Here is a 14,719-nt window from a genome sequence, read left to right on the forward strand (position 1 = left end):
TGAAAGTTCATTTAGTATTAAAAGGATCTGAATATTACACTGTAGAAGGCGAAAACATATTGTAATATCCTCAACATAGATTTTTAATAAAACACAATAAAAAGACTATTTTTGTACGATGCTTTTTTTAAAAGAAAAAAACCCTGTTCACTTTTAGGGCATCTAATTTTCACTGAAAAGCCATTAACGTTATTAGGTAAAATTAAAAAGCAACAGACCTACTCAGAGGGGTCTTCTGATAGGTCTTCCCCTCTGGATTACAATCAGAACGGTCTTGGTGCAACAGATTCATTCTCCATCCCAAAATGTAGCAAAACTGTTAGTCTAACAAGGCTGAGCACCAGCAACAAACAAACTGGTGCGTGGCTAACCCTCCTACCGTACCCAGTGTGCATCAGACTGTTAATTGTACTGAGCACTGACCTCTTTTGTTGAAATTGAGGGGTTCAACGTTATTGTGTTACAATGAAATATTCCTCACTATACTCCTCTTTTAAATGGGATTGCTGTCTGGGCAGATCCGGTATATATATATTTTTAACCTAATAACCTCGACAGTGTCCATTTTAATTCTAGAAAAGGCTACAAAACAATTTAATCTTCCAAAAGTCGATACTATTAATATAGACTCTCACGCTGCTTTGAAAGTGAAGTGATTGTTCTGAAGGGGCACTTGGCTGCTGAAGCCAGTGCCATTTTTGAAGAAATAAAAACCAAGATCTGGACTGCTTGTGGACAGGAAAAGTCCCCTGGCACTTTCTGAATGAGTACAGATTCCAAATCCATTATCCTGGGTTAATTACAACTCAGGTAATTATATTCTGCTTACTGAACTTACCGTGGTAGTTTCACATGGCTATGAATGGTGGTGGTGTTCTTCACTCCCTGTTCTAAGTTGTGGTGTACTATGGTTGTATGCAGTTAAACAATTGTTGCTTTTCACCCCTAAAGTGGCCTCATCTAGGCTATGTCTACACTACAACTTAGGGGTGTGATTCCCAGCTAGCATGGGCAGCGGTGGCACAGGCTAGCTGTCCGGAGTACGTACTCATGGGGCTCAGGAAGGTTTGTACTTGGGGTGGCTAGCTCATGCTGCCATTACCACTGCCCCATTACCACAGCTACGCTGCTATTTGTAGGGTGCTAGCTCAAATGAGAGCTAGTGGATGTCTGTCTGTGTGAGCTGGGAATCACACCTCTAGCTCATAGCGGAGATGTAGCTTTACAGGAGTGAGAAAAAGATTCTATCAAGCCATTGCTTACTTCCCAGGGGGGACTGTAAGGTTTAATTTGTAAAGTGCTTTGAAAGGCTCGATAAAACATGCTAAAGAAGTGCAACACATCATCATTATTCTCAGTCCAAGGCATGAGCACACATTTCAAGCAGAAGAAATAATATAAACCATGGAATTGTAGCCCCATCGAAGAGTTAGTCAGACCTACAATAAGGTAAATAACTTACTCCCTCTTTCAGTTCTTCTTCCTAAAGAAAAATTGGATCATCAGAGTTAGATTAGCCAGGATTTGAGTGAAGAAGAGAAAAATAAATGCAAACTTGGGAACAAGGTTAGAAGTCCTGGATTAACTAACACAGGCCCCTGACCACTGGGGGAACAGCCCACCACAAAGAGCCCACAGGCAGGAAGGGGGCATAGTCGTGTGTCATGGGGGGAGGGCCCCTCTGCATGCTGTGGTGAGAGCCAATGGGCCAGAGCGGGGAGCTGGGTCAGCTCCATGGGACAGGAACCACTGTAGGATGAGTGAGGGATGGGCTCACTCTCCAACAGACCTGGAGCCCTCGGCCTCCAGGGGCATGACCTGACCTCCCTTCCCGCAGGGCTTCTCATCCCTCAGGGACAGGACCCCCTCTCGCCTCTCCCCGGGGTCAGGGAAGGTTGGGGAGCCATCAATTACCATACGGCACATGGTCCCAAAATTAGGGACTTCCTAGATTGTCTGCAATGAAGCACATTGGGGTCATAGTCTAATTCGAATGGCTAGTCATCTTCCCTATTCTAATTATAGTACAACTCCTTTGTATCTGAAAAATGCACTGAGGCTGACCACCCCCGTAACTCAAGACAGAGCATGACTCTTGTGTCAAAACTCAGTTCTAGACAATCATATTACGATACTTCAGTGCAAAGGGCATCCGTACTGGAGGCTGTACACTCCACACCAGTTCCTCTCCTCCTCCCTGCCCGTTCTCTTCCACAGAAGTTTATGTTTTTCTTGAAGAAGAAAATATATGTCTGAAGGGAAAACTCCACCACTTCGAGGAGGTCTATTTGCACTGCTGGGAGGGCCCATTTTCAGTTGCGTGCTAGCTCTGATGGGCCATGCAGGATTTAAAGTGCCAGAAGGATAATGCACGGCTGAGGCCTCTTTTGCAACTTGGGAAGGTAAAAAAGCATTTTTCAGCTTTCCTTTCTAGCCTTAGAAATACATTTGTATATTGCTTTCTGCATTTTTGAAATGGGATCCTTCAGGAAAGTGCTTTCTTTCTTTTAGTGTATTTTACAAGGGATTTTTTTCTTTTGTAGTGAAAAGGACCAAGTACTGTTAAGAAGATCCCTCCAGAGTCCTATAGTCAGAGGGGCTGCGTTGTCAAATGGCATTGTCTGATAGAATGACTAATGACAGGAACAAAGCTAAAGGAACTAGAAAAACTAGCTCTGTACCATCAGCCAGGATAGGAGGCTATACACTGTACAGTGTTGGCATAGCTATTTACCATTGGGGATTAATTATTTTGTTGCCTTCTGTACATCCACCTTTTCTATATTCAATACGTTTTCAGTGGAGCAAACTATAAATAAACCAGACACTGAGCATGTCATGAAAACCTTTGTTTTAATTATCTTTGTATGGCTGCTCAAGAACCTGATCGACCAGCATTGCTGGATCTCGTCTCACTAACTAGCAAGGCAGTATTGCACCACAGTGGGCTTTGTTTGCATATCCAAGTGAATTTCAATGATTTTTCAGTAATACTTAGTCTACTGTACTGCTTTCAAGTGTTGTCCAATTCGTTTAGTGGTAGGATGACAACAAAGACATGGTGCTAATACAGGAACAGTATCAGTTGGGTACATTATTGATCCTGAAAACCTATGTATTAGAGTGGCGAAATCTAAGAGAGAAAATTGATGGGAAACAAAGCTTTTGTGGGACGAAATATTCAAATTCTGTAGTATTTTATTAATATGATGAATCTCTCTTTCCTATGTGACACTCCTTGACTGGCCCCCTGTCCATTTCCTTTGACTTTCACGTGGAGCACCTTACCTTCAGTAGTTTCATGAGGCCTTCTAACTGTACCATCAGCTCTCTCCGGCTTTCCTGGAGAGCAGACATCCTCTGTTCGAGCTCATCCTTCCGCTGTCTGAAAAATAAATTGGGATCAGAGCTAATACTTCATAGAGTCAGCTTTACAATTTCTGAACTGCATAATTTTTTCAGTTCAACTGTGGAGAGTATATTAGTTCTATTGGAAAGTGAACACATTCTCTGAATTCAATATAATGCCCAGAAATCAGGGGAGATGAAGGAACTTCCTAGTTTCTCAAAGTTAAGAATATATTCAGTATGCTGGTTGGGGTAAAATAAGTACTGACACTCTCCCCCCAAAACACCAAATGAGAAAGAATTTTTCAGATTCACACAAGTTAGTTTACATTTGGAAGAATGTTAGGAGATGACTTAAGGACATGAGAGTCTGGCAGGATTATTGACACTGGACAAGTAGAGATGGGAAAGCCCAAGAGAATTCAGAAATTCAGCCAGAACAGCAGAGAGCATTGTGGCTTTTCAGAGGCTGGAGTCCAAGCTACTACATGTTTTCAATTTTAACTCTTTTGAAAATAGCTTTTGATGCTGCAAGCTGAATTCTATGCTCATTTATGACCGTGTGAATCCTGAGTAACTCCATGCACGTTGGGGAGGTTACTCTAGCTTTAAGCCCACTAACTTGGAGCAGATTTTGATTCTGTACAAGTACAACCTATGGTAATCTAAGCAGGAGAATGTGGTAAAATTCTGCCTTCAGCTATACAAGTCCAAGTCTCACTGACAGCTGTTACACCCATACAACAGAGAGTTGAATCAGGCCTATGGAATATACATAATCAGATTTTGGGGAGGCCTCTGTCATATTTAACCTGTAGCTGCTGCCCCCTGCAAGTTACAATATCATTGACAATACTATTTTAAAAAGTCATATTTTAGATTAGGTGATATTTTATATACTCTACTATATATGTAAGTCCCATATTGAGGCATCCGAATAAATGATACAGTGCCAACTCTAATTGGGCATGTGTTGTGGGTGTAGGGAAAAGAACTTCCATTCTTAGTGAACTGATCTATATTTTCTGCTATCTGTCCTATTTTGTAGATTGTAAGGGCTACATTTCCATAATTCATCGCTTCAGGAACACCCGCATTGCAGTTAACTGTGTTTGCATGCATATTTTATGGGCACACCTCAGGATATAGGTCTACAGTAAACTCTTTTTTACCTAGAGTTAGTTGATTGTCAGTTATCTTGAGTTACATTTTGCGTAGGCTATTGCAAATATTCCCCACATGGTAGTGCCAGTTACTAAGCTGGGGAGTGTCCATGCTAGCATTTACAAAAGTGTGAAGTACCTCGAGTAACTGGCAATCAATTAACTCAAGAAAAAAGAAGTCTCGTGCAGACATAACCTTAGTTTTGAAACTTTATCCTCACAATTTAATAATGGACAGAAATAAATGATCAAGGGTGAAATTCTGCTCTCATTTATACCAGAGGAAATTGGAAATTCCTCAAAACCAGAACAGAATCTGACGCTAAATATTCTGGAGAATGGTTTCCTTGAAAAATTGAGGGTCATGTAAAATTCAGGTGTGGGTAAACAGACAGGTGGCCAGAGATATGTCTGAAGTGTGGAGATCAAATGCAAAAAGTATAAACATAAGGCAGAAAATCACTACAAGGGACGTTAGATGCGTTCTGCAGATTGCAAAACTCCAACATTTCTTGCTGTTATAAGACCCAAATTGTCATAAACCATAATTGCTCCAAGTTCTGAAGTCAATGGGCTACATTCTTAGCTGGAGTAAATTACTGTGGCTCCCCTGAGTACCTTGCTGTTCTGCTGATTTATACTAGCTAAAGGTCTCACCAATATCTTGTTCAATGTACAGGAATTTGGGATTTTGCCAAAATTGCACAAACAGTTAAAGGAAAACTTTTTTACTCTTAACTGATGAGCATTAATCTGAACGCATGCAAAGCAGTACTGATGCATAGATTTAAAGTTATCTGATTACTCTGACACTATATATTAAAACAGGAAAGATCTCAGTTGACAGAACCCAGTAGTGGTGCCTTAAGGCCATCCAGTGTCAGGAAATTTAAAGTAGGCTATGATGTTTTTAATCTGTGCTGCAAAATTCAATAGAATTAATCTGCTAGCTCTACATCAATCACTGGATTTAAACAAAAATAAAAATGAACTTGATTTGTCAACTGAATAGTAAATTAACATTCAGTAATATTTACTAATAATGTAAACATGTTTACAATAGATTTTAGGCATGATGCACAGAAGGAGCTACATGAATAGTATATTCTGTGATGTGTATTTTGATGACATTCAATTCTTATTTCTGAAGCTTGTGCTGAATGTCACTTGCCCAGCTGCAGAAGGTAATTCTATATGCTACTACACTAGGTATCTAGAGTAATTACAGAGGCAAATCAGTCATAAGAAGAAAGCATTTCTGTTTCCAACTAGTTTATCTTAAGATCATATTGCAAATGTAATTATTAGCAAAACAAAGATTTATTTTCAAGTAGAAGAGGCTAAACTTTTAAAACCATACAGCATCTGTAAACAAAGATTTTTCTGCACAGTTTCATCCTAAGATTTCCTTCAGCTATCAGGTGGCTGACTAATGGTACCAGCAACAGGTTATTGCATGAAGGAAAGCTGCAAGGAAGTCCTCTCTTATCTTGTGCGCTCTAAAATCTCCTCGATTGAAAAGTTAATATGAAAGTTTTAACTCGAGAGGAAGCATTTACACACACTCTATTCTCTGTATACAGGAACTAGTTTTAAATTATTCTGATCTGATGCTCAGTCTGGCTCTCACACTATGCTCTTCAGGATTAGTACATTCACTTTGGAGGGTGTTTATACTGAAGCTGGCCACTGTGACAATCTGGTCAACTGTCCTTCTAGCTGAAACAGCCAAGACTTTCTCGGTTGTTGAAGCAAAAATGACCAATGGAACCTTGCAAAAGGGCCATTTCATTCCTAGCTGTCACACTATAGGATGGTCCATGGCTCTAAGGGAGCTTCGGATCTGGCCCAAAAGGTGTTGGGGGCTTTTTGGTAGAAGTATTTGTTCTGAAATAGCATCATTTCCCCACCACATGATTATGATAAGGTGTTATTTATTCATATTGGGGCAAGACATGGTTCCTGTTCCAAAGAGCTTACAACCTAAGTACCTGATCTGGCATCACTTACACACATGCTTAATTTTATGCACATGAGTAGTAAACGGGACTACTCACATGTGAAATTTTAAGCATATACTTCATTGTGTTCACACCCAAGGCCAATATTGAATCTAAATTAAACAAACAAAATTACACTGTTCATTTTTTTTTAAATGAACAATAATGGGATAGAACTATTTTATGTATTTACCCTTATCTAGACAAATCTGTTTCCAGGAATTCTTCATGGCATATACACCTACCTCAGGAGTCGGAGCTCTGCAAGGAGAGTGGGGTTCTGTTGTGCCTTCTCTGGTGTGGGCTGAGATGCCTGCTCATGTTCAAGCCGCAGCCTCTGGATCTCCTGTAAGATTTCTCTTGGGGGAGGATAGTAAGTAAAAGACTAAAGGTCAGTGCATTTCCATAGAACCAGCCTAGAACCTCACTATTAGAAGAAGACGATGAACTATCTATAGCTCTGAACCAATAAGGATACCATGACTAGGCTCCAAACATCAGAATATCTCAGCTTTAGTGACATAGTCATCACTGGAACAGGTTTGCTGATGTTTGCTATAGTCCTAGAAAGAGAGCATTTCTGCAAGACCTTCATAACACAGACCATAAAACTAGAGCCTGAATTTCAGATGCTCTGTGGAAAGCAGGGACATAGATCCTGTTTGGCTCAACTAACGAATTCCTCACCATCATTCTCTCATGTGAATATTCTATGCCCCACATGAAATCAACAGAAACTAGAATAATATCTATCCTGTCTTCTACATCAATCAGGCACACACCGTTTGCACTTTTCAAAATGCTTTTAATTTAGCTATGGATCTGAGAGACAGCAGCTCTTCAGGGGAAAGTACATTTAATAGGATTTACTGTAGCTGAATCGATGCATAGGAGTGCTAACAGAGCTGCAGAGCTTTGCTGAAGAGGGGCGAAGCTTATTGATGTTAGCGACAGATTCTTTCTTCATTACACTTTCGTGGGCATTAGACACTCAGAAAGCAGACTTGAGCTATGAAAGACAAATTAATACTAGAGCTGGTGGAATTGTACTACAGTGAAAGAAGGTCTTTCGCAGAAGTCTGTGATAGAAAGGCATCTGTTTTTGGCCAGTCCTTATCTACCCAACAGTAAAAGCAGAGAACACAGAACAAAGCTCTGTATGACAACGTAAGTTACGGTTCAGTGACTCTGGGTCTGACAAGGGCCAGATCCTCAGCTGGTGTAAATCAATGCAGCTCCACTAAAATCAATGAAACTAGGCTGACTTACTCCAATTGGGCATCTGGCCCCTAGTTCCAAACATAAGAATGGCCATACTGGGTCAGACCAAAGGTCAATCTAACCCAGTATCCTGTCTTCCAACAGTGGCCAGTGCCAGGTGCCCCAGAGGGAACAACCAGAACAGGTAATCATCAAGTGATCCATCCCGTCGCTCATTCCCAGCTTCTGGCAAACAGAGGCTACGGACACCGTTCCTGCCCATCCTGGCTAATAGCCATTGATGGACCTATCCTCCATGAATTTATCTAGTTCTTTTTTGAACCCTGTTATAGTCTTGGCCTTCACAACATCCACAACTTCCCATTGTCTGTCTCCCAATTTCAGCTACGTCTGTATCAAAAGCCTAATTTTCTGCTCGTCTTTTTACAATCACTGCTTCTTTTATTTATTACACACAGACTGTGTTCTGGAGATTTTTATTTTCTTCTCTATAAATAGGAAAACAAAGATTTTTTGGTTTTGGAATCAGAATGGGATTTTTATTTTTAACCCTCTGCAAAGGTAACTGCAAACAGTAAAAATATTCACAACTACCCCACAGCATATAACCATGTATTTTTAAAAACACAGGCTGATTCTGTAATGCCTTAAGAGTGGCTCACCACAATTTTGCCATACGGATATTGGTACTGGCTATTTAGGCAACCAGTCTCCCATCCTGATAAATAGAAACATCTAGATCTAGAGAGAGCAAGTACGCAGAAACAAGCGAGAAGAACTGCAAGTCCATGGGGCCGGATGCGTTGCATCCGAGAGTGCTAAAGGAACTGGCGGATGTGATTGCAGAGCCATTGGCCATTATCTTTGAAAACTCATAGCGATCGGGGGAAGTCCCGGAAGACTGGAAAAAGGCTAATGTAGTGCCCATCTTTAAAAAAGGGAAGGAGGAGGATCCTGGGAACTACAGGCCAGTCAGCCTCACCTCAGTCCCCGGAAAAATCATGGAGCATGTCCTCAAGGAATCAATTCTGAAGCACTTAGAGGAGAGGAAAGTGATCAGGAACAGTCAGCATGGATTCACCAAGGGAAAGTCATGCCTGACTAATCTAATTGCCTTTCTATGATGAGATAACTGGTTCTGTGGCTGAAGGGAAAGCAGTGGACGTGTTATTCCTTGACTTTAGCAAAGCTTTTGACACGGTCTCCCACAGTATTCTTGTCAGCAAGTTAAAGAAGTATGGGCTGGACGAATGGACTATAAGGTGGATAGAAAGTTGGCTAGATTGTCGGGCTCAACGGGTAGTGATCAATGGCTCCATGTCTAGTTGGCAGCCGGTATCTAGCGGAGTGCCCCAAGGGTCGGTCCTGGGGCCGGTTTTGTTCAATATCTTCATGAATGATCTGGAGGATGGTGTGGATTGCACCCTCAGCAAGTTTGCGGATGACACTAAACTGGGAGGAGTGGTAGATCCGCTGGAGGGTAGGGATAGGATACAGAGGGACCTAAACAAACTGGAGGACTGGGCCAAAAGAAATCTGATGAGGTTCAACAAGGACAAGTGCAGAGTCCTGCACTTAGGATGGAAGAATCCAATGCACCGCTACAGACTAGGGACTGAATGGCTAGGCAGCAGTTCTGCAGAGAAGGACCTAGGGGTGACAGTGGACGAGAAGCTGGATATGAGTCAACAGTGTGCCCTTGTTGCCAAGAAGGCCAATGGCATTTTGGGGTGTATAAGTAGGGGCACTGCCAGCAGACAGAGGGACGTGATCGTTCCCCTTTATTCGACATTGATGAGGCCTCATCTGGAGTACTGTGTCCAGTTTTGGGCCCCACACTACAAGAAGGATGTGGAGAAACTGGAGAGAGTCCAGTGAAGGGCAACAAAAATGATTAGGGGTCTGGAACACATGACTTATGAGGAGAGGCTGAGGGAACTGGGATTGTTTAGTCTATGGAAGAGAAGAATGAGAGGGGATTTGACAGCTGCTTTTAACTACCTGAAAGGTGGATCCAAAGAGGATGGATCTAGACTATTCTCAGTGATAGCAGATGACAGGACAAGGAGTAATGGTCTCAAGTTGCAGTGGGGGAGATTTAGGTTGGATATTAGGAAAAACTTTTTCACTAGGAGGGTGGTGAAGCACTGGAATGCATTACCTAGGGAGGTGGTAGAATCCCCTTCCTTAGAAGTTTTTAAGGTCCAGCTTGACAAAGCCCTGGCTGGGATGATTTAGTTGGGGATTGGTCCTGCTCTGGGCAGGGGTTTGGACTAGATGACCTCCAGAGGTCCCTTCCAACTCTGATATTCTATGATTCTATGAAATGTTAAAAACAAACAGACGTACATTGTGCGGTACTCAACAAAGGCAGACTTTTCTGGATACTCTTACCGGTTCTTGTTTTCAAGTTCTGCAATCAGCTGTCTTTGTTGCTTATTTGCATCAATGGTGAAAGAGATATCTGAGGCACCTCTCTGCTGCCCCTGCTGCTGCTGCTGCTGCTGCAAAAGAGTTTGGCTGCATTATTAAATATGTCCATGCACTCATCTGCACCTAAAGTGTGATCAATGGTTGTTCAATGAAATCTGCTTGCCGATAGCATCATGTTAGACTTGTCAGCCCAGATCCTCAAAGATATTATTTAGACACCTAGGAGCCTAAATGCCATTGAGGACCTGGGCCCTCTACATTAAAATAAAAAAATAAATTAATAAATTAAACTAAACAAGAATCCATATTACAGTATGTTCCACCAACGGTGCAACAGCACAATTTAGTAATATCAGTGAAAGCACCAAGCTAGATAATGCTTGAATGTTTACCACCATGTCATTCCAACTTGTTCCAAGGAGCTTTCCAGGAAAAACTGATAAAAATGCCCGACCCCATCTGCAGCAGTGGCTTCACACTGGTGAAGCTGTACAGTTACTGGCATTTGCTATAATACGGCTCCTAATTATTATGCTGTAGACAAGGCTCTTGAGACTTGCAACATGAGAAAAAAGGAATTTCTACTCAAACAAAAACCAAGACAAAAATTCATCCCACTTCACCTCCCAAATAAAGGAAAAGACATTTGCTTTCCACTTGTCCCAAGAACCTTTAATTCTTTGAAAGAACAGCAGATTTCTCCATGTTAAATCCTCATTCATCATCCACTTTTCATTCAGGCTGCAGTTCAGTGCATGGTCCATGTGACTGAATCTCTGATACACCCTCTACTGATGCTTTCAGAAGAGCTGTTCCATAGCGTTTAATGTACAACAGAACCATTTTCCCATCAGGGGATTTCAAACCAGTCTCACTACCACTTTGTTGGAGAACTCCCTTTGTCACGTTTGCCAGCAATAATCAAAAGTCACTGTGTTTATTAAAAACATTTTATACATGGTGATGCAGTGCAGGGATTAATACAGCCATTGGAAGCATCCTAATCAAGAAAGACATGCAAGTAATTGTTTTGTCTTCCATGGTGTACAGATAAAGATTTAAAAATTGATCATTTGAGATAGTGCCCTCAGCTACTGCAAATGGGACTGTCTCTCACTTTAAGAATGATCTGAAGTGTAACTTTGACACATGGGGCCTAATCTTGAGCATCTCCTCTACAGTACTTGGCAGACTTTGCCCTCAAAAAGGAAATATATTCCTCTTCTTGCTAGACTCTGTTCCACATAACACCTAGGGGAAATACATTTCTGGTTTTAGTTAGCTACTTAATTTTAAAACTTTAGTTTTTGTTACCTGTATATTTTCCCACTAATATTCTATCCATCAAGGAAAACTGCAGCACATCCAAAGAGGAGACCTAACAAATAAACTGATATACTGTACAATTGAAATAACGGCCCTTTAGTCCTGCATGTCCAGCCTTAGCAATATGCTTGGCTGCCTGAAAAGCACAATGTTTTTAATAGGTTTTTTTAATCTTCCGGTTGGCTGCTAAAGTGAGCTTCAGAATTTGTGGTTGCCACATTTGCTCTGAGAGCTCCTGTTCACAGAAGGCCTTTCTTTGCTTTCTCCTTTGTAGTGTATATTTAAAAGACATTAAAAAAATGTGGTATATTGGTGGGGAGCGGAAAGTTTAGCGTATCCATCCAAACCACATCTTTTTCTTGTTTGTGTAGATACTCTGGCTCCATAGGGATTCGTAGCACTAAGATGTCATGATGATAGGTGCTGTATAGAAAACTCAGACAGATACAGATGATATTTCAGTCTTCAGGAAGGGTTTTCCATCCACACACATAATTCGCAGGGCATTTTGATTAGCTAAAGAATTACCATCCTTCAGCTATAAGATGAATCAGCTACAGATGAGAGGTTGCCTTAAATCTGAGTGGCGCTGCATTCTGAATCTGACAGTGACTGATTGTCAGGCAACAGACAGTGAGATGATCAGATTGTGTGCATTCCTTCCTGCTGCCCCCGCTCCTTCAATGTTATGAAGTCTTATATGATAGATGGCTAAAAACCATGGGCCAAATTCATCTCCACAGCAGCTCAACTGCCTTCACCTGATTTGAATGTGGCCCACAGTTTTAACATGAACAACCTTGCCTTATTTGGCTCTTTCAGCTGACCCCACAGTATATATCTCAAGAGTGAAAATATGCTTCCTGCTATTCTGTACAGAGCTACTTTTCACTTCACTTTCATTTATGCTTCTTTGTTCTATCAAATGCGCTGAGATGGGAAAAAAATAACTGGGTTGACCTTATTTATGCCACTTAAGATTTTATACACTTCAGTTAGGTTCCTGCTTCAATGTCTTTTAATTCTGAATATAGTAAGTTTTTAGCCTGTCATCCCTTTCTATCCTGTGATTCACAGAGTAGTATAATCATTTCTCTGAAATGAAAATGAGACCCAAGGCTAATGTAATGGGACATTATAGTCATCCATTAATTAAAATACTCGGCACTTAAGGCTCTGGTGTTTGAGCTAAGGAATGAAATAGATTTACCACCTCAGTTTTTACCTTTAAAGTAAATCACTAACTTATAACCAAAGTCAATCTAGGCAATATTTTCCGATCCAGTTTGAGTTCAGGGGTCCCACGTTGTCTTCCTGTTTTTGGATTTGGAGACGGTAAAATAACGGTGGGTGAGGGCAGCAGTCAGTTTCCTTAGTTTGAATTGTTTAAACATCACTAGGTTAATATATACACTCTACATTGTTAAGGTAGCTGCAAGAAAGCATTCTTGTTCTTTATTACATAACAATATCCTCAATAAAATAATCTGTGAACCATCAAGGTTGTCAGATGTAAATTTTCTGATTGTGACAAGCCCTTGCTCTTCAGAAACAACAAAAGGAAACTTTTACCTTCCCCCAATTAAAACCACTTACTGATGCAGTAGTTTCTGCTGCTAGTCTCGCTGCATACCTGGCGATCAGTCTGTGCTCTTCATCTAGACGGCCTGCACTGTCAAGCATGCTGCTCAGAGTTGGGGTGGGGGAAAAGGAGAGAGGCATCAGTGTTTAGAAAGCACAGTACAGTCACTTTATCAGTGTCCATAATTTCTCATTCCAGAATTTACAAGAAAAATACCCAGAACTACATGAAAACATGGGTTTAGCTTCTAACAAATGCTGAATAAATGAAATGAAGGCTGCCCTTAAGTAATAACCTACCCTGCTTTGCACACAGGTACCGACAGGAGAAGGCTCAATTCACCCTGGGTTACGCTGGCTGCTGCATGTATAACCCAGGCTTCTCCTGGCAGAAAGTCTGGGTGAAGTGAGCATGGTGGCATAAATGGCTCACTGACTCCATTGAGGGGGATGGCAGATATGCAGCTGGTCAGTATATAAGCTTCCTCCCTAAGGTGGAACCTCCAAAATTTCTCTAAATTCCTAGGGTCCAGTAGCCTCTGTTGATGCAGGAGGGTGAATTCTGCAGAGACCAGTCAAGTCCAGGGTCACTGATCAGTGTGTGCTTTTTATATATTAACTTTGTTGAATCATCTATAAACATAGTCGGTTTCAGCCTCCTCTCTCAGTTTCTGATACTTGCAAGTAAATTTTCAGATCGTCATGTGGGGACAAGCCATTGCCCCACAACTTCTATTGATTTTAAAATTAATACAATCCTGCTTCCTCTTACAGCTATATTAGGCACCACATTTTCTAAAAGTTTACTTTGGTCCCTCATTCAGAATCTTAACAAAGATTTGTTATTAGGAAAAAAAATATAAAAAAAATTTACTGCTTATATGCTAGAATCATTTTAAAATATCTCAACAGTTTATATTTTTTATTCTAGGAATATCAAAGGCAAATCAGATCATTCACCTTATAGGCTAGTCACCGGACAAATGCTATTTTAAATGGAGGCCATGTTTTAGTCAAATGATTGCAAAATTAAAAAACTGAAAACCTGTTGAATTTTCTAAATAGTTACAACTTAAAAAAGAGTCAAGCAGACCAAAACCAGCTAAAAGGAAGAAAGATGAAAATAATGACGTGATCCTAAATAATATCTTCAGAAACCAAGTTTCAGTTCAGAGTATGGCTTTTAATATAGATAAAAGAAATAGTAACTCATAATAAAAGGTGTTATATAAGTGTGTTCTGCTTTGGGATGCATTAGAAATTGGAGAGATCCCACAGTAACTCAAGGAACCACAAGGTGCATCTTTTCGTTGGGGGGAGTCTAACGCTTGAAGGATTCCACTGGGAGCTAGAAACTATGCTTGAAGGATGGGTAGTGGCTTGGATTCATTGGTTGGCAGCCTGGAGCCATAAGCCATATTGAATTGTTCTGACTTGCTGAGATAATAGGAAGAGAGAAAAGGAAACTTTGTTTTTGTCTTATCCTCAGAATACAAGTGAGACTAACAGAGTGAAGGTTAGAAATTCAACAAAGTGATGAAGAGTTAACCAGAGATGCGTGCTGGGTGAACTAAGCCTTGGTGGCTGACTATTCATTCCACTTCTTTTCTACTCCTAGTACTATCAGAACTAATGGTCATTTTAGTT

The 14,719-nt window shown here is 40.9% G+C and overlaps 1 protein-coding gene across 22 annotated transcripts in view; it reads right to left on the reverse strand.

The window, feature by feature from the left end:
• The window catches only part of DTNA (dystrobrevin alpha), a 293,408-nt gene that overhangs the window by 33,300 nt on the left and 245,389 nt on the right, over nt 1–14,719 (reverse strand). For 15 of the 22 annotated variants that reach the window (XM_043539652.1, XM_037892658.2, XM_037892667.2 and 12 more), the window contains 4 exons: nt 13,088–13,175; nt 10,127–10,236; nt 6,757–6,870; nt 3,289–3,385 (listed from right to left, as the gene is read on the reverse strand). In XM_043539652.1, coding sequence (XP_043395587.1) covers nt 3,289–3,385; nt 6,757–6,870; nt 10,127–10,236; nt 13,088–13,175 — 409 coding nt within the window. Of the gene's footprint in view, nt 1–1,462; nt 1,484–3,288; nt 3,386–6,756; nt 6,871–10,126; nt 10,237–13,087; nt 13,176–14,719 lie in introns of all 22 variants that reach the window. The other 7 variants (XM_043539663.1, XM_043539661.1, XM_037892662.2 and 4 more) reach the window with 3 other exon arrangements.

The sequence above is a fragment of the Chelonia mydas genome, chromosome 2 (assembly GCF_015237465.2).
Source record: "Chelonia mydas isolate rCheMyd1 chromosome 2, rCheMyd1.pri.v2, whole genome shotgun sequence".
Taxonomy (NCBI): domain Eukaryota; kingdom Metazoa; phylum Chordata; order Testudines; family Cheloniidae; genus Chelonia; species Chelonia mydas.